This window comes from Sylvia atricapilla, chromosome 3, assembly GCF_009819655.1.
Source record: "Sylvia atricapilla isolate bSylAtr1 chromosome 3, bSylAtr1.pri, whole genome shotgun sequence".
In the NCBI taxonomy this organism is placed as follows: domain Eukaryota; kingdom Metazoa; phylum Chordata; class Aves; order Passeriformes; family Sylviidae; genus Sylvia; species Sylvia atricapilla.
The window spans coordinates 49,417,665-49,444,600 of record NC_089142.1 but is presented as its reverse complement, the minus strand read 5'-3'; the positions used below and the strand labels follow the sequence as shown (position 1 = coordinate 49,444,600).

Sequence of the window (26,936 nt, the reverse complement as noted above, 5' to 3'; positions counted from 1 at the left end):
CCATCCATCTTCTCCAGCCCTGCTCTCATATCATACAGTACAAGACCAGCTTTTAAGAAGCAGAACTGTAACTGGAAACAGAAACAGAAATGGGAGGGCCTAGGAGGAAGAGTTCCACACACACTGGCCCTTACATGTAGTCAGTTTTGCTGCATCTTCCTGGCTAGCACTGAGCAGAGACCCCAACCAGCAACCACAGCAAAAATTAACCCATCATCTTCTGACCAAAACTTCTGTGGCTCTCAAAATAAATGAGATAATCTGTATTCTTGCAGACCACTGTGCTACGGATAAGGAGGTAGGATAGTTAGGTATGTGAAGGATCTGCAGCTGCCCAGACCGAAGCCAGATTTTGTTAACTTTACCCTTTTCTGTCTCTGATAAATGAGAGTTTGCTAGGAGTATACATGCCTAGCACCTTCAGGGTTTTTCCTTTTTCCTTCCCACCAGCATTATCAGATGTCACTGGACAATCAGTCTAGCTGCAAGTAGTTACTTTTCAGTCTGTACTGACTTCCAGAAAACCATCAGCTGAGGCACTCCAAAGAAAATAATGTACTGTCAGATCATCAGGTTTCTTTGTGACTTTGTCACTCCATCTTTAGAATACAGTGTCTGGTAAACCATAAACTAAGTTACTGCGGTTACTGTAGCAAAGTTCCAGGTTGCTTCTTGTTGAAGACTGGTAGTAGGGGTTGGCTTTTTCAGTGGAACTTTGTAAAGCCACTGGGAAGATTAAATTTCAGTAATATCCATTTTGGTAAAGCTGGAACAGTTCTGCCTCCTTCAAATGTGTCTTAGTAATTCAGATTGAAGGTAATGCCTGAATGAATCAGTGACTGGAAACTGAGGGACAATTTTTTTTTCAAGCTAGACATAAAAACCACACACATTTTTCATCCATGTTACCTTGTCTGATCCACTTACTTCTCTGGACACAAATAACCCCTGATAAGCATTATGACAGTCTTCTAATGGTCTGCCTGAGATGAAAACAGTGAGATACATCACCAGTCCTGTCAAGAGAATCTGTAGGATTCCTTTGCATCTTGATGGCCTCTGCAAGTAAAGGTTTGTGGCAAGGTGAATACATCTTCAGCCTTGAAATTGTAATGCTGTGATGTCAGCACTGGTGGTCTGTGTCACGTGCGCAGCCCTAAAATGTTCAGATACCAGGGACAAGTCTTTACAGATTCCCTACATGCATTCTATCTTTTAATACCACTAAGTTTGTGCTGTGATACTGCCTGAAGTCTCTGGGGAACTGGAAGTTGGTTCCTCAAATTCTGTGGCTCTGGAAGGTGATTTTGTCAGGAGCAGCGATACTCAGAAGGCAGGGGTATGGATTGCTAAGATCTGGACAAAGCTGCAAAGAGCTGAGGCACCCAGCCTCTCAAAACGCATAGAGGTGCCATTTATATTGCAAAGATCACGAGGTAGAGTTGTTTGTCTCCAATTTTCACCAAGCACATCATGCTAGTGGGGGGCAGCTCTATCCAGGCCACAGGACTGTATCAGGCAAGGTGGTGCCAAACTCTGCTGCAGCATCCTGCCACAGTCGAGCCTGAAAGTTATTGCACCCAAGCTCTCATGCACAGGTGACTTTTTTTCCACTGACAACAGAGCTCTGCTTTTCCATTCCTTTAAATTAATTGGTGTGCTGGGTGACATAATTTTGCTGACTAAATTTTGTAGTTGGTTTTGCAATGGCAGCAATAACAGTTTGCTTCCATCACTTTGTGGCATATGCTTCTAAAAAGCCTTCACGCTACCAGTGGATGGATTCTGGTTACACCTTGTACATGGATCATGTTTTCACTTGAATATTCAATAGAGGCAGGAGTCTGAGATACTACTACAGTAGCCTTAATTCAAAGCAGTTTAGAAGCCTGTCAATCCTTCAGCAGGTAACTAAGTTATTTACATGCTTACATTTATGAGATATCTTAAATAGACTTATAAATAGAACGTAAAGGGTGTGAAAAATCTCAAAATGTCACTGCAGACCTAAAAGTTGCATTGAAAATCAAAGATGAAGTTCACAGAATTTCAGTCTTCAGGTGAAGCAACTGCTAGTTCAGGCAACCAGTTCTCTGTGTTAATTCATACGGATGAGTGTTAATATTTTTAGATTTCTGGTAATTACTTTAAACAATTTGAGAGAGATTGTTAAGAGCACATATTAGAACTAAGTCTCCAAATATTAATAGATTTCATTAATTCATTCATCCACCCTAGATGAGTACTACTGAGTTTCCATACAAGAAAAACATTCAGATTGGGTCATTCCTTGCCAGTTTAAAAAACACACATTTGAAATTTAGACAATTTCACTAATGATGTGGAAAGACAGAAGCACTGTCTGGGATATCTTCATCCCCATTAGGGAATGCAGAAAGAAAACAGAAAGCATTCTATTTTTATTCACAGCTGCACTATCAATCAGCATGAAATTTACCTTCTTTTGAAGCACCCAGAACCTACAAGGGTTCTGGTGGCTAGTAAACAGAACTATATTCCTGTATCCTGGCATGACAGATTACAATTTAAATGTACATACAGGCACAGTTAATAGAAATAAGACTAAGGAGGATTGGAAGGAATAACTAAATTCTTAAATGTCACAATCATGTCTTAAGTCTTTACAGGTTACTGCTTAGTTCCTTTTATTTTCAAGGATGCCTCAGGTAATAGGAATATCTCACTGCAGGAGCTTCAGGGCAAGTAATGTATTTTTGAGTGTGTCATGCCTGCCACAACAGGGTTTATACCAGTGAGTAGGATTGCCTAAAAGGCTAGAGAGAAAACAGAGAAATTTAAAATTCCAAGTGCTTCCAAAAAAATTTAAGAAAACACCCAAACTCCTTACTATTACTGAAAAAGATTACAACAAAGCATGCCTGAAAATAAACATACTAACCAGTAGTGATCCATAATAATCTTGCAGAAGAGCATATCTGGGATATTCACACTATTGCTTTTGAGGCTTAGAATCTTCTAGCAATTGCTTGCATCCTTCCAACCACTTGTGTACACTATTGGGGTGGCTGAAAAAGGGTTCTTTCCTGAGGTACCCACCCCAATCCACATGAAACACTGTCCTGAACAAAACCACAATTTGACTAAACAGCAGCAGGAGATTTAAGTAAAAAAAAAAAAAAAAAAAAAAAAAAAGTCCTAAAATCCAAGATAGCAGATGGTAAATCTCAAATTGCAGGGTTTAAGTAACAAGTATGTGCCTTGAAAGGAAAAGAAGCTTGCACCTAAAATTATACTGTGCTGTCTGCTTTCAGAGCAAAAGGACATTTTTGGACTGTTTGTTATTAAGAGAAACTTTTTTTTTTGCACTTCATCAATGACAGTTTTGTTCTGAAGATGCTATTAAAGGGCACTTTATATTTGGCAATCTGGATAGCAGAGATGATAACATGGCATTATTCCTTCATTTTGCCTGAATGTTTTAACTTGTAAACTTTTTTAAAGTTTTAATAGTGCTTACAAAGTAAGGGGGAAGGGGAGAGAATACATATACTTTAATCAGGTTTGGTTTAGACCACATAGAATAACACATTAGAAAAAAAAGGCAATTACTTAAAAATAGTTGTATTTATATTTCACAATCTGCTCAAATACTGTTTGTTTGTTGGGTTTTTGTTGTGGTTTTTTTTTATAAACTTTCTACAGGATGTTTTAAAACAAGTTCTTCACATTGCTTCAACTATGTACTTATGGAATTTGAGGGAAATAGTTCTGGTTGTTTTTACAGTTTAACACATATACAGTACCAAAAGGGTGGTGGTTAGTCACATGCAGTCCATATGAGATTCTAACATAACATTTAGTGAATTTTCTGATGTTGACCACCCCTTTGATGCTGAAGGTAATGCATCTGTGGAAAGCAAGGACTGTAGATTTGGGTTACTGCTCTCCGCATCTTCCAGTTTTTCAGTGTTGTCCTCCCAATTAATGTGGAATCTTGTGACTCTGGGATTAGATGCCAAAATATTCCTCTGAAGCTGGGAAAGAAGAAAATATATGGAATGTAATGTGTACTTCACAAACTAGAGTCCATATGCATATACATTTTTTTCCTTTTAGTCCCTACAGCCTTGTTTGCATAAAACAATTTGTTTAAAAAGGGAATTCACATCAATAGGAATCTATAGCTACTACCTGTGGATCGGAAATGTGCTTACAGTACACCACTTATTCATGTTCCCTAATATTCTACTCAGCAGAACAACCACTTTCTCAAGAGAGTATTTTTTTACCTGTTCTGCAAGGTCAAGGCTATGAAAGAGATCCACAAGTAAAGTGCAAGTGTTTATTATTTGATCCAGCTTTTAGTAAAGCAAATAACTTCTACCCCCACAAGGAGTTTGCAAACCACAGTACTTCATCAAATTTTGCATCAGCTTTATGGTATTTGCAATACCTATCAATTCCATTAACTTCTCATCTTCATTTACAATTACCACCTTATCCTTAAACAGCAAAACTTTAGACTGATTTCACTAAGAGGATTCATTTACTAAAGTTTTAAAATAAAAACATTTATATTTGGAAGATACTGTAGCAGTGGACATGATTACTCATCTATCTTACTCTCATGGCTGGCCTTCATTTTTCTTTGAAAACATGTTGCATTTGTTTATGTATGCAGCCAAAAAAAAAAAAAGCAAGCTGATTTTATTTTGAAAAGGGGTGAAAGATTATATATATAGTTACCTGGAGGATGGCAACTTAGCACCACTGGACACTGACTATGACATTCAAGACTGATCACAGAAAAGCTTTGCTTTGTTGATTTTATTCTCCAAGAAAGTGTACTCTCATAAAGTATTTCCTGACCCCTTATGCAAACTAAAAAGATCATTTCCTTTCAGAACCTAGTAGAGCTTATTACCCAATAATTGATCAGTCACTTCAATAACGTTCTACTTGTGCATTTCCATTTTTCCCCAAGTCACATTAAGGACTCTGTATACAAATACATGATAGCTTTTGCTGTTCTTTTCCACAGCAGCAAAGCCAGCTTTTTATATAAACAGAGAATGAAGACAAGTAGTTCTAGGCATTCTAAATTCAAGCGCTTAAAGGAAGTTGCCATTTTGGCATTGACAACCAACAAAACAAATATGTTTTAATGAAAGAAATAAAGAAGAAAGGAACATACCCAAAGTTTAAGAATTTAATTTAACACAAACTTTACTGTAACTTTCAGAACATACTTCTTATCAATGAAAATTAAGTTAAGCATAGAAAAACATACTATTTCACTTCTTTTAATTCTAGTCCTGGTTTAATTGTTGCCATGAAGGATGTATGTTTTTACAGCTTTATCTGTATACTTCCTTTGTCAAATTAGAGAGTTATCAGATAATCATCCAACCAGGCTACCCATGTTCTCTCATTTTACAGCAAATTTGTTCCTCAGTTTGTTTAAGTTTTGCAGAAACTGTAGCTCTGACACAGAACAGCTGAGTAACAACTGTAGTTAATGAACATCTACAACTTAGTTCCACATTGATGGGCCTAGAAAAAGCATTATCCTTTTTTTCTGAAGAACAGAGCTACTTTGTAAACAGTGGTGCAGGTGGAAATAAATCCAATGGTTTATTTCAGAGTCAGTGTGAAAGTACAGCCAAGTCCTCAAGATGGTGGAAATTTTTGATGGTTTCTTAGTATTACCTAAATTTATGACAACTACATGACACTTGTAGTTCATCCCCCCCAAGTATTTTCCATTATTTGGTGCCTCATGAAATCACTTGGGGTTTGAGCTTGTTTCTTAAAATCCTCTTTCTATAAGCATACCTCTGATACATGACCAAAACAAAACATGCCTTACCTTAGAAAAATCTGGCTTTACTGGCGGATTCTCTCTCAGTTCTGTTTCAGTATATTCATTGTTTACATAGTAGCCGACTCTAATAAATTCTTGACCTCGGTAAGTGCATGTAATTAGCACAACTGTAACACCTACTGCATCTGCATCTGGAATAAGCCCTGGGTTAGGTGCATCAGCCTAAATGTGAAAGGGAAAGATAAATTAAAATTGATAGCACACATGCCTACCTAGCAGGGGAATCTCAAGTAGTGTGTTTCAGCAGCTGAGTAGTGACTATATTTAAAATTCTTCAAGTTAACCTGAAAATACACTGCTTTCACAACATCAACCCTAGATTTAAAACACCATACTCTAATGACAGAATTGGAATACAGTAAAATTGTTTGCTGACATTTCTCATGGGCGACTTGATCCAAAACTCTTTTTAAACATATGATCAGCTGAACCATTGTTCAGACAGGGGTACCAACATCACTCCAGTTCTCCAGCCCATCTTGGTAATTCAATAGAACAAGATTATTTTCTCATACACCCTCAAGGTTGAATTGGCCTCTATGTGTGCTCTTAACAAGACTAAATCCTTAAAACTACAGACTGCAAATCATACTTCAGCAAGAAACGAGATGAGCTATGGTAAGGGTTGAGCTGTTCCACAGATTTCTAGGGAAGGAATGAAGTATTTTTTCTGGCTTCATTCTTAATACCTATGTTTGTTAAAATTTATGCAGTTAAATGCACCATCTCTTCAAGATACCTGGACATTTTCAGTCAGTATGCAAACCTAATTAATAAGCAACTGATACAATCTTCCTCAATGCCCTTACTTACCATGGCTCTGCAGTTACTTATCAGTAAAATTTGCCTCATAAAATGTGGCTCATATCAGTCCCTTAAAATGCCTCCTAACTACCACATCTATTGATAAAATGTGATGCCTGATTCTGCTGCAGGATTTAAAGTAACAGCAATCCAGGCATAACAAAACAGCTTCATATTTACAATTCCACATGAAGATCTGAAGTCAACAAAACACACCCGTGTTGTGAGAACACACTGCTATCAGTAATGTGTGTTCAGATGGTTTGGGTGTAACAAACCTTGCCTAATGACAGAGGATGAATGGAATTAATTCCTGTTGTTCCTCTCATCTCTACTTTTCTGTAGTTATCTGTATGCTCCAGCATGGTGAAATTTGGGAGCTGCTGCTCATGCAGCATTGGCTTCTACTCTTTGCCACTTCAATTCTAAGCCTTCAAACCAGTCTAGCTTTTTGTGAGAAGTTGTAGGCACTTTGCAGAAGAATTAGATGAGTCAGACCTCTCAGGTAGAAACACACCAAAGGGAGGAGAAGAAACCAGGGAATCAGGTAGAACTCATCTACCTCTAGCCTTGGAGGAAACAGAAAATGTCTGAATGGCTTTACAACTAGCACAGGGGAATGGAAAAGATCGCCAAGGAACAGAAAAAATGCAGAAGCTTGAGGAAATCACCAGAACTACCAATACAGTAATAGGTAACAGAATGACCACGTTCCATTTAACTCCCCATTACACTCAACTCACATTCTAATGTGGGATCTTAGTTTTCCAGGTTCCAGCTGTCATTTTCTGTCTTGTAATATCATGACACAGTTCTGAACCCAAGGAAATACTCTGTTCTAATCCTGCTTATCTCTCAAGCATTGTTTTGCTGCATGAAGACAACACTGAAGACTGTTTAAAACAGTTTTCTCAAATTTTCAACTTCCTGTTTTTGTCAAACCTCTTAATTACTCAGGAACCAAAGATCACGTGTAGGTGGAGGAAAAAAAGAAGACCTTGGTATGACCAAATGATAAACAAGCAATTATCTGCAAACAGATAATTTTGGTAGGCAGAGGCAGTAGATTAATTTTTGCATAAAAATCACTGCTTTAATACACCATTCTTATGTTACAAATTACTTAAAACTTTTATTAAATCAGCCCGTGTGTATGTTGCCTTGAATTATCTTGATTTTCCACGTGGTATTTAGTCATATAGCTATTACTGCAGAGTAGGCTGCAAAGATTATATGCTCACTTAAGGACAGTAAATTATTTATGTGCCTATACGCTCAAAAAGAAGTTTCCGTGATTTTATTACAAATTCCCAAGAGAATCAAGAAGGAATCAGGTTTCATTACATATACCTTGGCATTTAGAAACAAACAGGCCAAGCTGTGGGCCTTTACTATTGAAACCCTTTTAAAGGTAATGCTTTGGGGTTTTAAATCAAAATGCTGCTTTTGTAAGTCTGAAGAGCACAATAATTGCCCATCTTTCTGTAAGGCTGAATTCCCAACCTGATCCACATCTTTTTTTCATCTGAGGTATTTTTATCATCCTTGGTAATCTGTGCGGTACTCCATTTTAGTTGCTATTTCAGCCATTTTCCTATCTAGAAAAATCTACAGCAGATTATCTGAAAATTTTATACTCCTCTGCAAAGGTCCTTTCCTTATGCTATTCCCCACAAACACAACCTCTTTTCTTTGTATCACATGCCTCCTGCAGTTCTGTGCTTTGCCCCATTCTTGCCTTCCCTTTCTTGTTTTCTCTGTATCTTAGGCTGCTTCAGCTTGGTGAACAGAATTGCTTCACTCATCAGCAAAGGCTTCTTGCAGCACTTTGGGTTTTGGTGGTGTCCTGTATACACATGAGCTGAGTCCTACCCTCACGTGAAATCCAGGGCCTTTGAGATATATATATATACACTCACGCCCAACCATACTTCCATAACAAACAAAAAGGATATTTTAACAGAAGGGATCTCTTACAAGGACCAGCAAAATCTCTACACATCTCCTCCTAATTTAGCTGTAGTGTCATTTATAACCAGGATAAAACTGCTGAGTCCATTCTACAGAAACTGCAAGACCAGTAAATTTGAGACCTGCCCAATCATACAGCCAAAACATGCCTTTTCTAGGCATCTGCTTCTTGCTCCTTCCCATCACCATCAACAAGGAATCTTCAGACCTTTGACTGAGAATAGTGCATCTTTTAAATTAGAAATGTAAATGCTAGCTGATTTTCCCACATACACAAGGTAGCCCCTTTGGGAGCAATAGAGGATCACCTATTTCTGACCAATTAATACCAAAAGCTATAATGGCTTGATAATGGAAAAACTGTTAATAAATGATGCATTTGTTACACATCTGCTTTATTTGCAGTGTGGAAAAATTAGGCCTGGCTCCAAAACCAAACAGAAATGTTTCAGCACTGATTTGCATATATGTGGCTGATAAATGGTGCTACCTCCAGTCTAATCCTATTCCTTAAGCCTGTTTTTTAAGGCAAAAATCAAAACAAAAAAGCCAGCCCAGAATAAACAAACACCCCCAAAATTCCAAATAAACTACCTTTCTTGGAATTTACAGGATTTATCAGGATGACTCACAAATGCTATTATTTTAAACCAGTTACAGTAACAATGAGAAATAAGGGAGTGTATTCATCAGTGCTTTGGGGGTTTTTAATGCTCACACTTCAGCATGTGTTCGCCATTAGTTAAGTGAATTTTTATAGTATTTGGGAAAGGAGCAGGGTTCTTATACAGTAAGATAGAGTCTGATTTTTCATCCAATGGATTTTGCTCTCAGTTTACAAGAAAAATTCTAGTATTTCTTTGAGAAAAATATGTTAGCTTTAATAAAAATTATAATTTTAAATAAAAAATGAATAAAACAACCCCACTACCACAAAATAGGTTATCCCAAACAAAATAAAGCTTCTGCTGGAATTCAGGCAAGTCCACTTTAGGTTTTAACCCCTGCATATCACTGAGTTAAAACAGAAACAAGATTGGCCAGTACCCATCTTAGTGTTGCTCTTTCCCTGTTTTCTTTTCATTCCTTACTCCTTATTAACTTTTGGCTTTGACAGCAGTATTTTAGAAGACTATCACAGGCTCTAGACCTTTTTTGCACAGTCTTGATCTACACCCTTGTGTCCTGAATACCTCCCACTTACCACTGAGTTTCTGTCTTTATTTTAGAAATCACTGTATCTTGTTATGATTTAGCATGCTTAGCCAAACATCACAGCTGAACATGTGTCCTGCCAGACAGAAAGAAACTTTTAGATTGTTCTGGCTGAGTTTTACAATTAGGTTGTTGGCCTGATCCTGTTAAGGTGTTGCCTACATTAAACTAGTGCTCTTGATTGTCTGGAGCTGCCACCAGTGGCAGAGGAGGTGAGCTTGATAGTGCCAGTATAAACCAGGCAACTGGCAGTGCTCATTATGAGCCAGACAGGTTAAAATAATCAACAGCAATGGGAACTGTGTTTTTATCAGTTATTGATACCACAAAAAAAAAAACAAAACCAAGAAATATCAAGGGCAAGAAGTACAAGCTGGAGAACAGACTTTAAAGGGAGGTATATATCACCCCTGAGGAGCTTACTGCAATATTTTTTCACCATTATTTTTCAAGCGCCTTTTAGTTGGCCAGAGTTATCCCTGAACAAATTAGCATAACTCTTTCAGAAATTGTTAAATCAAACTTACCTGAAATACAAACATGTGTCTGCCTGCAGGAACAGGTCCAACTAAAACAGAGTCTAACACCTGATCATACTCTTCACTTTCAGCTGAACCCACATAAATTATTTTCCATTCCAAATCTACATAAAGAAAAAAGAAATAAAAACAGACATTATTTATCATTGCAGTTAGGGGTGTTCCACTCTTGCCCATCTATAGTTTTGCATAACCTAAAATTACTTCTTTCGCAACAAGCCTAAAATAACAAGGACCTGTCTTCATCAGAGAAATTTACTGATGCCTGACCCTGTCCTCATGAACCAGATCATCCCACTTTCTCTCTCTAGTCAGTTGTACCACAAGAATCCTTCTATTTTCACAGCGAGGTTAATTTTCAAGTTTTATACAGAGAACAAGGCCCTTTTACTAACTGTGACCTGTGTTGAACATCTTCTCAAAGTCTGACAGAATGGCTTCAGCACAGGGATGATGCCTATAAATCATTACATCCTTGAATACCAACTAACCTCCCAAAACCAAAATTCCCACTTTCCACATACATTCACAGCTTAAATTACGCAGATCGTGGAAAATACTTAACTGAGTAAGAAACCCACTGGGTTAGCTCCAGGCACACTAACTTTATGCCCCCATTCCTTCACGTGTCACTTGTGTTACCCGGAAAGTACATAAAATTGTGATGCATGACTAGTCTATATTCTTAAAGATAGTGATGCTTGGATCTTATCTACATCCTAAAATGGAATTATAGGCCCCCCCCCCAAAACATCAGTGTAGCATTTTGCTTTTTCAAGCCATGTACTAACCCCCAACATTTATTACAATTCAGTTTTTTCTAACTCAGACTCTTCCCCCCAAGATGTTTTCAAGTTGAAACTGCAAATTAACCCAAATTAGCTCTTCCTGGGTCAGCTTTTCACCTTCTCTTTTTGATTCAAAAACAGTATTATTCACACATATGCAACTAATCTTGCAAGACAGATTTTGGGATTTTTAAAACAAGAGGGAAAGAAAAAGACCACCGTTACAAAAAACTGTAACATTTCTTTTCTTAATTAAGCTGTTGTTTCAGAACTGTACCGTAAAAACTTACGTGGTATATATATATTTTTCCCCCCTTGTGAACAATGCCCTTACTGCCTTCATAAAAGCACAAACCTGTAAGCTATTCCATTAACTTATTAGTACACTCGGGAAAATCCAAAGGTCTGCCTCACGGTTTGTAGATGCAGGAATGGAATTTAAGTATAGGGAAAAAAAAAATCTTGAACTGAACTTGACTGCTTTAAGACTGCAACTCTCTTTCCTCATTAGTGAATTATTCTTGTTTACTTTGTTTACCATCAGTGCAGGTTTTGTGGACTTACCTATCATAATAAACAGGGCTTGGGAAGGGATTTTACTCCTCTGTACAACACAGCGCATGTTCCCAGGTTTATTTTACCTTTTAAGCATGAAGTACTAGCTGTTGCCAGTATTGCAGGTACTCATCCACAATTATTAAGGAACTTCCTAGTCTGCACCTCAGGACAAATTACTACTTACAAGAAGTGAGGATTTTTAGGCTAAATTGCTTAAGACTGCTACACCATCCGGTGCCATTATACTAGGAAAACAGTATCAAACTTACTGTATACAACTCATAGTACTTAGTACTAAAACCAGACTTTTAAAAAATAAATTTTAAACGTTATTTAAGTATGTTGACACAGAACAACAGCTTTAAGAAAGAGAGGGCTGGAGTTCATGGATTTAATTTTACGGTCAGTGTTGCAGAGGACAGGCTGCAAACAGCACAGTAAACAGACATATTAGCACAGGAAAGCTCCGGCAATAACTTCTCACCAAGTATACAATGGCTGTGTTTAATTTTATTTTTAAATGTGAAAGATAGCAGCGCTCATCCCTAATTTACCCTATAGTCTAACTTGCATGTTGGTGGGGGAAATGAGCTGACAATTCTGCATTGGACCATCTATAATTCTTCTCATCACTACTGTCCAGGATTGACTGTAACGTAAATCCTGAGTGTGAGGAGCATAGCACAACTGGAAGAAAAAGCCTAACATCTTGCACGGAGCCCCTGTGACGGGCACTGCCACCTGCCACAGCAGTTGCCACGGAGGGGGTCCGATGCCGCACCTCGGATGGGGCCAGGCTTGTCAGGAGAGATCCCGCCAGCAACGCGGCGACCGGCATGGAGCACAGCTCCGGCTACCGCGTCGGTCAGTTGCACGGCGGCAGGAGACGGGCGGCGGAGGCCTAGGGGAAACCCTGGCTCCGCCGAGACTTCCTCCGAAGTTCCCGCCACGGCGGCCGTCCCTCCCTCCCCGCGCTGTCACCATCCCGCCGGCACGCACGAGTACGGGCTGCTGCAGAGGCAGGCGGGGTGAGGCGAGTTAAACCGCAGCGACAGCGAGCCTGCCACGGCACCTTAGCCAGGACAGCACCCAACTCCCCTTCTGCTCAGCCCTGCCCTCGCCCCTCCGCCCGCGGGGCTCTCCGGCGAGCAGGCGGTGCTGGGCTCCGCCGAGTGCCGGCCAGTGCCTTCTCCCACTCACAGGCAGCCCGGCCGGGCAGCCTCCTCCTGCTCCCGGGGCAGCAGCCGCTCCCCCGGCGGGCAGGAGCGCGCCGCGTTCCCTCCCTTGCCCGTTGCCGTTCGAAACTCCCGCCCGCGGGGCGACGCGCGGCCTCTCGGGGCGCGTCCCGCGGCCGGCCGGGGGGCGGCGCTGCGGAGCGCGGCCGGGGCGAGGGCGGCTCGCGGCCCGCCCGGCTCGGGGGGAAGGCGGGAGCGCGGCGGCGGCCCCGGCTCAGGACGGGGGTCCGCGTGGGGCGGCAAGGCCGGGGCCGCCCCCCACCCGCCGGCGGCCGCCGGTAACTTTCGAGTGACTTCCAAAAATAGTGGCAGGAGGGTGGCCCCCTCCCCCCCGGCAGGGCTCCCACAGCCAGCGCTCCCCTCCGAGCCGTGCCCCCGACCCCGCGCACCTACCATGACTGCCTGGTGTCGGCATGCGGGGCCAGCCCGCCCCCTGCCTCCCGCCGTGATTTTTTTCCTGTAATTTTTTTTTTTTTTTTTTTTTTTTTTTTTTTTTTTTTTTTTTTTTTTTTTTAGTATTGAAATGGAGCACGAGGCCAGCGAAACGCATCCCCGCGGAGCGTTTTCCGCGCTCCGAGTACCACTGGGGCTAAGCGCGCAGCATCCCGTGTGCCCGCGGGGATGCGCGGCCGCCGAGCCCGGTTCAACCCTCCTCTCTCCCGCTCGCTCCCCCCACGCACACACAAAGCTGGCAACATGGCTACCTCCACTCTAACAAGTTCCTCGCAACTTGCGGCAGCTCGCCGCCTCGCCGATGGCGGGGAGAGGCGGCGGGCCCGGCTCGGCGCCCAGAGCGGGCGGCCGCCGCCAACTTTCCCCGGCGCCGGGCTCGGCGGGAGCGGCACATCCCCTCGCCCGGCCGGCACATCCCCTCGGCTCGGCGATGCGGCCGAGGTGGAGAGACTGTTAAATTGTAGGTGCAGGCCTGTGCAAAGTTTAAGCCTTAAATGCCCCGAGCTCAGAGCCCGGGGTTGCAAAATCCGTATCGGGGAGAAAAATTCTACTCACCTTCAGACAGGTCCTCTATGCACTCGAATGTGATTTCGAACTGGAAAGGATTGTAGAAAGGAGAAGGATTATCCAACACCACTACATTGTTCACCTGAACCTTTGCCATATTTTGGAAAAAAATACAAACAATAGGCAGAGCGTGTTAACGCCGCGCACTAAAGTCCTCCGTGCCGGGCTCCCGCACCGCACAAGCCCCCGCGCCGCTGCCCGAGCGAGGCTGCAGGGCGGCGACTTCCACAAACTTTTTTTTTTTTTTTTTCCTTCGCCCTCCCTTTTATTTACACCGGGAACGCTCCACACTGTTCGCCGCTTTCCCTATTTCGCTCAACTACAGCCCATTCTGCCCCTGCTCGCCGCCAGCGCCCGCCCGGATTGGCCGCTCGCCGGCCGAGGGCCCGCCCTCCGCGGGCACGGCGGGCACCGAGCGCCGGCCAGAGCGGCCTCCGCGCGCGCCCGCCCCGCGCCGCCCCCGCCGCAGCGCCCCCGCCCGGCGCGCGCCGGGAACGGCCGCCGGCAACGGCCAATCGCCGGGGGGCGGGGCCAGGGGCGGGGCCAGGGGGCGGGGCCAGGGGCGGAGATGATCCCGGCGAGCTTGAGGAATCCGTGGACATCTGCTGCTCTGATTTCCAGGAAAAGGACCGACTGCTTATCGATAGCCGGTTTTTTTCCCCCCTTTTTTTTTTTCCTGTATGCATTAAAAATATTTAAATCCAGGCAAAGGGAAAATCAGGAGGAAGGATCTTATCACACAACTTGTCAGATCTCCATTCGTGACCGAGAGGGACTCTATATGATAGTTCGAAAGCTGTTGCCTTGCAATGATTTAAAAGAAAAAAAAAATCCTAGGATGTGACTTTATTTCAGTTGCTGGTATATAGCTTATGGGACTGTGTTTATCCTGGTTATCGCAATAACTTTTATTAAAATTGATAAGGTTTAGATTAATATATAGAAGGTGCTTCTTTTGTCAGTGCATTATATTCAAAGTTGTGAATCATATGAGCTGAAAAAGAAATTAATTTCCTTTTAAAATGTTCATCTGCTGCAAGTTGTAAACAATGTAAGACCACATCCAGCTTGGAAAGTGCCCTAAGCTGAAAATCGAGGCTGGAAGAATAGTAGGGCAAAATATCATAACTAAATTAGAACCATGGGTAGAACAAGGACAAAACATAATCTTTTGTTCGTTCATTTCAGGCAAAAAGTTAAAGAAGCACTGTATCTCAACAAGACAAAAAACTGCTTGCAACTAGAGCTCATTTTAAAGTTTTATTTAACCTTATTTATAAAAGAGAAGATTCAGAAGTGTTTAAAAGAATCCTAAGTGGTTTTTTTCTATGCTAAGATTGTGCAGTATTGTATAAACAGCAACTGCAACGCTGGCTGCTTGGGAAGAGTGAAAAATTACTCTCAGTCCAGCACTCATGATGAAATTCTTCCCAACGCCTCCCAGAATAAGGACACTTTTGCTGTCAGAATGCACAAAACTAGTCTCTAGTCAAGCAGGAAGGTGCGTTAAGCTTTCAGCATCCCCTAAGAAGAATGAAAGCAGTGATTCACTTACAGGCTAAACCATCTTGGCTCTGGGGTTCCACCATGTGCAGAGGGGCACTTTCAATTTGAGGCCATTTCACCTCTTGTGGGTTTTGTTATACTTTGTTTGGTGGCTTGTATTTGTTTTGTTTTGTTTTGTTTTCCTGTTTTTGTGCTGATTGTGCTGGGTGCCGGTGGGCCCCTGGGTGCCAGGAGCACCTCTGGCTCAGGGCAGTGGGGCTGGGCAGTGGCAGTGGTGCCGGGCTCATGAGCCCAGGCCTGCAGCCCATGGCAGTGACCTCTTGGCCTACGGCAAGGGACATCCATGCTGGGATAGAGCACCTTGGTGGCTGGGGAGCCCCCTGAGCAAAGCCAGGTGCTGGGGCGCTGGGTGCCCCGCGTGGGACGGGCTGTCTGCATGGCCCTGAGTGCTGCTGCTGGAGAGGCCACCCACGAGGGGCTGTGCAGGGCGCCAAGCGTGCCTGTCACACGGCCCTGCTGTCAGGGAGCCATCCCCTTCCTCTATTTGTAGAAGGCTCGGGTACCCTGAAGGGCTGCAAGACAGGACATTTTGTCTGTACAGCAGTACTGCCGGTGAGAGGGCCCTGTGTGCAGCAGGGGAAGCCATCTCGTGTGGCAGCAGGAGCCTGCAGCAGAGGCCATCTCATGGCTGCCACGCACAGGGGACAGCGCAGAGCAGTGACACAGCACTGCGGTGCCAGTGACGTCCCTCACGGCTCAGGGGGACAGCAGAAAGTGCCCATGGCTCTGGAGGTTGGAGTTGTGTACCTCCACCACAGAATATTCACAATAATAATAATAAATGCACAAGCCAGGCTCTAGTACTGCCTAGTGTTTCTGTAATTCTGTGTATGATTGACTGCCCACTGTTGTTCAGCACACAGTCCAGGAAAACCAAGAAAGACAGTGGATCAGATTCCTTACTACAAGGTGAAGTATATGTTATGTTATCAGGAAGCATTTATTTCCAGTAAGTTTTTGCTGGTCATTTGCAAACAAACAGGTACTGTGGTGGGCTGCACAGTGATGAGAAGGTCTTTGCAGCCTTGAACCAAATGGTGAGGCAGGGGAGATTCTTGTGCAGGTTTTGCCATAGAATTCCATGAGATTTTAGGCTGGTTGCAGCTTGTCAACTACTAGGATATTTTGAGCTGAACACTAGAGTGAAAAAGAAGGGCTAAAGATAGAGAAGAAGCTGGAAAGTAGGGAATAGAAGGACTGGAGGGAGCTGCACATACTTGCTAATGAGTGACTGTTTCCACAGTTGTGCAGGGGTTTTGACTTGCCGTCTGCCCAGTGTTGTATCATGTGTAGATTTACTGGAAAACTTTTTTTTAAAAAATTCTTCCCCCATTTCATCCTTGGTCATTTTTGGATTTTCATTTTTGCTTAACGCTTAGAGGAAAGCAAAAGCTCATAAAGAAATTTAATTTCATTAGTTTAAGGGAAGAATTTGACTCCACTTTCTGGGGCCATGAGTTAATTGACAATTGATTTTTTTTTTTTTAATTTTGCTTTGCAGCTCCAAAATTTCTGTCTGTTTTAGTAGCTGATTAAGAGGAGGGCCTGAATGGGTCTGTTCCATAATTTTGCAATCTTTGCCTTTGCCCCAGTCTTCAGTCTTTGTACCCTAATCCCTTTTGTTCATTTAACAAAGTCCTAAAGCAAATCACAATCCAAACATGGGAAGCTTAACAGAATCTGGTCCACATCTCCAGGCTAACCTACCTCAATTCTAGCGGGATTGCTTGCTGGTAGCTGTAAAGTGAGTTAAGTTACATGGTAGAAATACATGATGGAGCTTCCCTGCTGATTTGCCCTCTGTCCATGGCTCAAGCCACTGTGCTGAGTCCCTTTCTTTCTCTCAAGTTCACTGCTGCATTTTAAGGAAGAGACTGACAGAAGTATTTGATTCTTCAGGTTTGACAGTGACTGCTGTGAAGGAATTTGGGGAGTGGAATTTGGAAGCTGGAGCACTGGTGCTTGCGGATGGAGGCCTTTGTTGCATTGATGAGTTCAATAGTATCAAAGAACATGACAGAACCAGTATCCACGAGGCAATGGAGCAACAAACCATCAGTGTGGCAAAAGCAGGGTAAGTGGCATGTTAGCATATGTGAGAAAACTGCATGAGATTTTTCTCTTGTACTTACATGTTGGAGGGATGCTGATTAAATATATCACTTTTCTTCATTGTAAGTAATAGTTTTGTACTCAGCAGTGTTCCTAAACCAGATGAGTCAGCATTTCAAAAGACGAGAGGCTGCAAGCAATCAGAATAAATACATAACCTTCTTCTTTGCTGGGTTTTCAATGTACTGTTGTAGGCCAGGGCACTTTCCTATGAAGACTTGACGTCATTTTTCTTATCCTTTGCTGGAAGTGGTCATAATAATCCTATGTGAAATGAGGAGCTTTGTGACTTTTTTTGTTGCAACTCAGAAAGTGGGGCTTCAACTTTCCAAATCCACAAAATCACAGAATCGTTAAGTTTGGAAAAGACCTCAAAGATTATCAAGTCCAGCCTATGACTGATCATCACCTTGTCAACTAGACCATGGCACTAAGAACCATGTCCAGTCAATTCTTGAACACTTTCAGGGATGGTGACTCCACCACCTCTCTGGGCAACCTTTTCCATTGCCAGACCACTCTTTCAGTGAAGAAATTCTCCTGATGTCCAGCCTGAACCTCTCCTGGCACAGCTTAAAGCTATGTCCTTTTGTCCTGTAAAATCCAGTAATACTGCTTGATAACCAAAGCACATCAAGAGATTTCCAGGCTGCTGAATTCTGTATGCTGGGTGTGGTATAAATATAAACTCCTGCTTACTTTAAGTTCCTCCCTTTCTTTTTTCAAAGTAGTGCGTGTTCAAATCCGCCCCACTACCCCCACCCACCGCTTGGATCTTTGAGCTCATATTTCATTTTGTCAGTCATATACAGCTCTTATTCAGGCCCAATCTATTTCCTGGCTGGTGTTTCTGAAATATCTGCTACTCAGAAGGCATCGCCCTTTTCACATTCCTTCTTGTCACCTTCCACTCAGCTGTTGCACCAGTCACATCTTGGCTCCTCTAACTGATCATGTCGTTCCCTTATTCTGAGCATCTCCATCCTTTTCATCAGACAGCAGACAAATAATCATAGAATATTCTGAGCTGAAAGGAACTCACAAGGATGGTCAAATCTAATTCTTAAGTGCTTGACCTGTATGGGGATTAAACCCACAACTTTGGTTTTTTAGCACCTTGCTCTTACCGGCTGAGCTAATCTCAGGGTCATGTTTCTCTCACTTGGGTAATTAACAGCTTTTGTCAGCTGGGCACAAATACTTGGAATCAATATGGTCCTCTCTCCTTAGTAAGACAGGGACGTATTTCGGCTGAGTTTCTTGTTGCAGTTGTTTGGATTTGATAGGCCCAAACGTAGTTTTCTAACTTGCACATATGTGCCCAGTTGCTCGCTTTAAAGGACTACATAAAATGAAGATTTTTTGAGTAGTAACTTAGCACACATAGGTTAAGCACCTTATTAATTTAGTGGTGCATGGGAGTGTAAGTTTTTTTCCTGTTGGGTATAAGCTAGTGGAAGATCTGGGGTCCTTCCTCTCAGTTACAGAAGAACTTTGGACGTGAGGCAGCAGTTACTCAGGAGCTGACTAGAAATAGCTCAGTGATAAACCAAAGTTAGAATGCTTCTGCTGCTGCCTTACCCAAAAGGAGTACGTTTGGACTACTAGAGTAAAAATAATCTCTCCCTACATCTACAAGCACATGCTAGAGCATCATGGTTAAGAGAGGAAAATGGCTGTTTTAGTTGATATGGCTGCCATCACTGTTAACTTGGGTTCACATTCATGTTTATATACATTTATCTCACATTTTATTTTGCTCTCTTAAAAGGTGAATTAAGCTGAAGTGTTGCTTTCCAGCATTCAAAAGTGTTTTTATATTGTACAAACCCACAGTATAATATTTATTTCTGAAAAGTAGTGTTGGTTTTCACTATTTAAGGATCCAGCTATTTACAGAGATTATTTGTGCCAATGTTGGTTGGTAACTTTTGGTATACAGATCACTGTCTGTCTAGTTGCTATTCTCTGACTGGAAAATGCTGTAGATATAATAAATGTTAATACAATAATCTGTACATTGTTTAGCTCTTATGGTCTTTCAAGATAAGATGTGCTCTTTATAGGATAAAACCACAAAAGCTTTTAAACACTTTGGAATCCTTTTCCCTACCCAATTTAATTCAACCATAATGTTCACCATACCTTTCTATAGCTTGGTGTGCAAGCTTAGCACGAGGACAACTATCCTGGCAGCAACAAACCCTAAAGGCCATTATGACCCCAATGAGTCTGTCTCTGTCAACATAGCTCTTGGAAGTCCCCTGTTGAGCAGATTTGACCTGGTCTTAGTGTTGTTAGATACAAAGAATGAGGAATGGGACCGCATAATTTCATCATTCATCTTGCAAAATAAAGGTAAAAATAGCCTTTTTAAATCATAAGATGTTTTGTTGGGTTGGGTTTTGGGGGCGGGGGGGGTGTTTGCTTGTTTTGGGGGGGTTTTTTTTGGTTGGTTGGTTTCTGGTTTTGTTGCTTATTTGTTCGGGTTTTTTGTGTTTTGGGTTTTTCTGATTTTCCTCCATTTTTTAGTTTATTATTCTTGAATCTTTCAAACTGATCGGTGTTTGCATTTTTGTCATGATTTACATTTTTTCTGCTATCTGATTGTTCTTCATGTAGGAGTAAGACAGAGGTCACTAATTAATTAAGAGGGGTGAGCTGAGAACACTCTACTTTTACTCTGGGATCATTTATGAGAGATTTCAGCCCAGGCTGCTCAGTAAACGGATTGTTTTCATCTCACACCTTTATGGTGTTTGATCTGCAGATCCTGTATGCCTTGCAATTGTACTTGCTGTTAATTGGAAGCTTAATCCAGGCAGAACAGATCAGAGATGGATGTGCTGCAGGGCTCAAAGAATGAGCAATAGCATTCCCCATATGGAGCTTTGTGCTCTGGAATGAGGGAAGGCAGTGTGATTTGACCAGCCCCTTCCCCATCCATGTCAAGGTACATGGCTTTGGTCTCCTTTACAAAAGAAGTGGTTAGAGGAAGCTTCTTCAGCTAGTTTCCTTCCCTTTTCATAATCCTTCCCTACAAAAAATGTTCAGAACATGGCAGGTAGCAGTTGGCTCCAGCAGAGTAGGTAAAACAGCCAGAGGAGGTCCCTACACTCACGTAGCATCTTTCATTTTAAGGAGTTCCAAAGCACTTGGCACTGCCTGTACCATCTGGTGGGCAGTGAGGCTGACAGCAGTTCTGTAGAAATTACTGGAGACTTTACTGTGGATTTTGATACGGGAGAGATTGGATGGTGTGTACAATTCTGCACTGGAATTTGACCAAGTCCTTGAGGACTAGTGTAGAGACAGCCAGCATGCCCCAAAAGCACAGCCATGTGTCTTTCATAGTCACCTGTCCATTTAATAGGAGTTCTTAGGAAGAAGCTTGATGTCTGTTGTTATAAAATTACTGACAAGGGTGTTGTAACACAGGCTGCCCAAGCAAATCAGGAAATCTCTGGAGCATGGAAAGGATGAAGACCTACTTCTGCCTTATAAAAAGCATACAGCCAAAACTGTCTGATGAGAGCAACCTGATCCTGGTTCGCTACTATCAAATGCAGCGTCAGAGTGACTGCAGGAATGCTGCCCGCACCACCATCCGCCTGTTAGAGAGTCTGATACGCCTTGCAGAAGGTAAGGCCCTGGTGTTTTTATTTTTAGGCTAACAATTAACCTTTCTGAAATGAATAGCACAGTATAATTATAGGCAGTAAGCAGAGTAGCAGCTTTTCCGTGGAGGTAGAGATAGGTGGTTCTTGTATTGTTTTATCCTTCTCATCTAAAGAGCCTTGGGGTTGGAGATTTTGAGTGTGAGAAAGGGTCTTACATTTAGACTATCAGAACCAGTTTTGATTCTGACATTCTCATGTATATAATTAATATTAAAACCTCTGGAAGAAGTCACATTCAAGAGAAGAATCTCAGAAATTTTGTGTCTTTATGAAAGGCAATCTCAATTTACTTGGCTCCATTTGACTTAAATATTTGCTTCTACCCTGAAATTAATACAATAAAATAAGCAGATTTTTTTCTTAAGTGTTATTAATTTTAAAATTACTAAATTAAAATTAATAATAATTAATTATTAATAATAAAATTAGTATCACATGAAAAATAACATATTTTTTGTTTCCTCAAGTATTAGTAATCAAGCCCATATTTTGCCATACAACCCATGCAACCCAAAGGAAGCAGTATGGCTCTGTCTTAACATGGCTTTATTTTATAAAATGGCATATCAAACATTTTCAGGATGAATTTAAAAGAATGTACTATATTTTGTATAGCAAGCATAAATGGCAGTGTTTATGTTTTGTTCTCTATTTTGAGGGAAAGACATTCTCCATTTAAGTGAAAGACATTCCTAACTTTTCGAGATTCACATGAAATTTTCCCAGTGTTCTGTCCCTTCTTATCAGTTCATGAGATTAGGACTTTTAGTAGGATTTTGTTCTTTCAAAGTATTATTTAGATAGTATTAACTAACTTGTCTTTCTATTGCTGAATGAGAACTCAATGTGCTTCCGTGGCCAATTAGGAAAAAGGCTTCATGTGGTAAATTATTTCCATTATATCTATTTACAAAAATCACTTTTATTTTGCTGACTGAAGAAAGAGAAGGAAGAAAAAATAAAGCTATTGTAGAGAAAAGTATTTTAAATAATACCAAATCTCTGACACAGACCAGGTAGAGGAATAAAATTCTTTTCTGACCTATGATGAAAATTAGATCTTGTTTTTTACTCTGTGGTGATTACATGTGCCTGTGTAGATAAGGATGTTTCATATCACAGTCTTTGTTGTGATATCCAGGACTTTTCATTTTTTAACTGCAGAATTTTAAGTGTCTTTATTCTGTCACTGTAACTCCAATTTAAAAATTACACCCCATTGTTCACTAGAAAAACTAATCCTTCCAGTTTCTGTTGAAATTGACATTCAAATCAAAATGATTGTATTTACTTTAAATTATGCCCATCCATGAGTGTTTGAGGGCTGAAGAAATCTGAAGAAATATCTTGTCCCTTCTAGTAAAAAAAAAAACCCAAAATTGTGTTTTGACTTTGGTAACACTTGCTTCCATTTATTTTTGATAGCTCATGCCCGGTTGATGTTTAGGGATACTGTGACTTTGGAAGATGCTGTAACTGTAGTATCAGTGATGGAATCATCTATGCAGGTAAGGTTTCTTGCAGACGTTGCCATTGCTCAATATCACATTTAAGGGATTCAGTTTTACATGTAGACATATGCCTTCTTCTCTTTGGAAAGGATTTTATAGGTTCATGCAAAGTAGGTAATCAGAGATCTTGGCAAATCTTTTTCAGTCCATCTTGATTGTTAAAATCCTTAAATAGAGATAATACTGAAAAATCTGGATTAGGATAAAGGCCTGCTACTTTTTTTTATAGACTTTGCAGTCTAAATTAAGTTTTGGCATACAATTGGCTTTTGGTAGTCTACATTTTAAAGACATTTTGAGGCAGAAATTGTGTGTTTAATAGCCTCTGAAAGGTTTTTCTTCAATGATGTTATATAGTCACTCATTAAATAAGTATGAGAGAACCAAATCTTTCTTTGGATCAAGTTCAAACAGTTTCTTAGACCTACAATTTATTTTGCCATTAAATAATTTTAAACTATAGTGCTAGTAATAGTAAAACTCAGAACATTTAGAAAACAAATTTTATTCTTAGAAACCTTAAAATTCCAAAACTATGGTGGGACTGAAAATTATTCATTTCCATTATCACATGGATTTATGTAATGTTTCTATGCAAAAAGACATTGAAAAATGTGAAAGGTTAGATTTTAGTTTACTGTAATATTATTATTAGGATGTTGAAAAAGCACCACATTTAGAATTAGTAAAAGAAATGTGAATCTGATAGAAGGGGTTTTTTTAGTAGAAATATGGGAAATAATATAGACACTATTACTTCAGACAGAATATTTTTGAGATAAATGAATCTTCATGCTTTGGAGTAGGAAAGAAAATACCATAAGCAGATTATCCAAAGTTTTATGTATGGGGGTTTTTAGTACATCTGAAATATTTGGGTTTGGCTTTGTCAGAGATGGTGTGCTCCTCTACTCAGCTGACTGGTCTGATCCAAAATGGCATTTCCTATGTTCCTGTATAGGTTGATTAGAATATTTTCAAAATAAAACAGTTTTACAGAGCACCTATTAGTTCAGTGGGCCTGAAAGACCTTTGTGGAAGTAGATTCGCTCCTTTTTTTGGAGGCAAAGCTCTTCAGGATAGATGTACAAAGTCACGTATGGCAGGTAGGCACTTGTGATCTCCCTTGTCCTTTCAGTGGGGGTTGAGAGACTAATTGCAGTGTGTGCCACAGATAATCTATTGCACAACGTTGCAAATGGAATTTATCTCAAAAATACTACAGGGCCTGACCTTATTAAGTAGGAAAAGATTATTTCGCTGTCTGCTGCAATTCATCTTGCACTGTTTTGAAGAGCTCAGCTTTTCAATGACAGCACTGCATCAAAGTTAAAATATGAATCTGTTGAAACTGCAGAAGGTACTACGTTAGTCTTCATTAAGTGTAATTAAACCTGTAATTAACTAGATGGAAAATTGATGGGACAGTGGTTTCAAATTAATATGAATATAAGAACTCTAAAATACTAATTGTCTTTTTTTTTGTAACAGATCAAAAAGTGAAATGTATGTATATAATAATAATGGATGTGCATTGTCCCCTGTGTGTCTCTCTATTTGATCAGAAAAAAAAAAAAAGCAAAAGAATTGTTTTAACTGTGGTTGACTCTTTCATTTTTATACAGTCCTGCCCTCAGGGGCTGCAGGTTGACCTGGCCAGGGTCAACCCACTACATTGTGTAACAAATTTTTGTCTAATAAGAGTCAGTGAGAAATTTGCCTGAATTATGGCTGCGGAAGATTACCTGGGAGCACTTGGTATGCTTACCATCTTTGCTCCATTCTTAGCTTCTTATGAGTAAGTAGGTAAACGTGTTCATTTTTGCTAGGAAAATGCAAATTTGGGATTTGCTGTTTAAGGTCAGATTTTACTTTCCTCCTGGAATATATGAATAATCACTGAAGTAGTTTCTTCTTGAAGGAAGTGGTTTATTTGTTTTATTAAAAAATATAGAAGTAGCATGCAAAAGTTTATTTTCAGAAACAGATTGCTTCTCTAGAAAATATACTCCACAACATTTTGTACAGATACGTCCTGTGTTTCCTGTCTAATTGTCAGTCTCTAGAATGAAGTTGTAAATGAGGAAGTGCCAGCATCATTCTGGAAGGATTGGCTGCCACCTTTAACTCAGCATATTCCCTCTTTGACACTGTCTTTGCAACTTCTACAATAAGTCATGTTCTTGCCAGTATAAAATTAAAGTTCACAGTGGTTCTGTGACTGGGTATTTTTTTGTGAGCTCTCATGGGAAGGAAGACTATCACATTTTCATCATCAACCTACTTCTTTGGAGTTTTTTCTTTTGTTTTGCCCTCTAATTCACCTTTATATTTCTCTTTCCTACTTTGTTTTTGTGAGCATATTCCAAACCTCCCTGGCTTGATCTTTTCTTTGCCTCATTTTCTCTTGCTAGCATTGTCTACCTCCTTCTCTTGGTCATGCTTCCATCCTTCTTTCATTCTCTTTCCAATCCCTCTCCTTTTACTCATTTCTATAACTTGTCTCTTCATCCCTAGGCATTTTACACTTTCCTTTTCCACTAACTTTCCCTGTAATACATTCTCTCCCAGTTTTAGATCCTCTGCCCTCAGTTTGCAGCGGTTTTGTAATATGGTTTGCTTCCTCTACTCAAAATGATATCTCAGAATCTCAGAGGGGCAGGTATCTCAGAGACATGAGCACCAGCACAGAAATGAAACTTCCTGTTTAAGATATCACAGATATCTTAAATTCACTTAGAATTTCACATGCATACACAGTTGTTAAAAGAAGCTCCTTGTGATGGCCAAGTAAAGGACTGAAATGTCAGTGAGAGCAAGACATTATTGTAGCCCATGGCTGTATATCTCAGGATATACAACCATGTAGTCCTCTTTTTTTCCACTGGGTCCTTAGGTCACAGGTTGACAGTACTCAATTCAAAAGCACTGACAAAACTATCTTTTGTCAGTGTTTTGCTCAATATTTTATTTATGACCTGCTGTTCTAAAGGTAATAGTCTCAATTTCTTAATGTATTTTTCTTTGGAATTTATCTTCAGTGGCCTTGAATCTTTCAGAAATATCAATTCACCTATCTTCCCACAGCCCTTGGGAAGATGGCGCTGCTCCTCTGATTTGGAGCTGAATTATGTCCAGAAAAATTGTCCACTAGATCATACCCTAAAGAGGTGGTTGGGACCCCAGTTTCAGAGTAGTAGCACTTTTAGTGTTTGAGCATGTTTCCTGTTGTCTGCAATTTCGTTCTGTGCACACACCACACCAGGATCCCACTTAGAGATTTATTTTCTTTCTTTTCTTGACTGGTTCTTTCTGAATCATGAGAACTGGAAAATAGCATTAGAGATGAAATCTGGTCTTTCTTGTCTGCTTTTAATTTTTCTAACCAAGAGACTGAGTCCCTGCCTCATTGGCTATGAACCTTGCAGTTCCTGAAGCAGATACACCCGAGAATTCTGCTGGAGCCTTTTCCATACCAAGAGACTGGTGCCTCTATCTATGTGCAACAGATCTATCATGTTTCTGAACTGATGGGTGAAAAACTCCCCAAGTGGTAACTTCAGTGGGATGCCTTAAAGGTTGCATGGACAGCCTTAATTTTAGCACGTTGTAGTTTTAGAGAGCTTTAATTAGCCACAGAGTGATGTTTTTCAGTGTAATTTTTTTAATATAATATTTTAACATTGAAAAATGGGAGAACTAGAAATTACAATTGAAGACGTGTAATCCATGTGATGTCATAGGTAGCAATTTCTGGATCTAGAGACTTCATTGACTTCTGCTAATGTGCCCATGGCACTTGATACACATCTTGTTCCTTAGTTGTACTGAGCTTTATAGATTGGACAGGAATGGTAAATGCTAACTAATTTGTGGCAAAATAGAGGGTTTGTGGTGTGAGGTGTTTCTTTTCCAAAGAGCAATTAACTACAAAGCTATTCTAGATTATTTATTGAGGAACAAATCACTGCACGATTCTCTGTTCTGAATAAAAATTACTTCATTTTTACAAGGCACAGCAAAAATTGTCCCAGATTAAAATCACATACAATTCACTGGAATTATTCACAA

The 26,936-nt window shown here is 40.7% G+C and overlaps 2 protein-coding genes across 2 annotated transcripts in view; one reads left to right on the top strand and one right to left on the bottom strand.

The window, feature by feature from the left end:
- The window catches only part of MCM9 (minichromosome maintenance 9 homologous recombination repair factor), a 48,175-nt gene that overhangs the window by 16,124 nt on the left and 5,115 nt on the right, over positions 1–26,936 (top strand). Inside the window, exons 7-10 of the mRNA XM_066315296.1 lie at positions 17,462–17,636; positions 19,830–20,032; positions 21,113–21,316; positions 22,780–22,862. Of these exons, the coding sequence (XP_066171393.1) occupies positions 17,462–17,636; positions 19,830–20,032; positions 21,113–21,316; positions 22,780–22,862 (665 nt within the window). The remainder of the gene's footprint in view (positions 1–17,461; positions 17,637–19,829; positions 20,033–21,112; positions 21,317–22,779; positions 22,863–26,936) is intronic.
- Positions 3,513–14,399, bottom strand: ASF1A (anti-silencing function 1A histone chaperone). Its single transcript, XM_066315295.1, has 4 exons — positions 13,985–14,399; positions 10,384–10,499; positions 5,852–6,028; positions 3,513–4,016 (listed from the first exon to the last, which is right to left on the bottom strand). Exons 1-4 carry the CDS (start codon positions 14,091–14,093, stop codon positions 3,804–3,806), a joined length of 615 nt encoding a protein of 204 aa, XP_066171392.1. The 5' UTR covers positions 14,094–14,399; the 3' UTR covers positions 3,513–3,803.

Coding starts and splice junctions, on each gene's coding strand:
- ASF1A (XM_066315295.1), bottom strand. CDS start 14,093: ATGGCAAAGGTTCAGGTGAACAATGTAGTGGTGTTGGATAATCCTTCT. Junction 10,500..13,984: donor CATAGAGGACCTGTCTGAAG/GTGAGTAGAATT, acceptor TTCTTTATGTAG/ATTTGGAATGGAAAATAATT. Junction 4,017..5,851: donor TAAAGCCAGATTTTTCTAAG/GTAAGGCATGTT, acceptor CTTCTTTCCCAG/CTTCAGAGGAATATTTTGGC.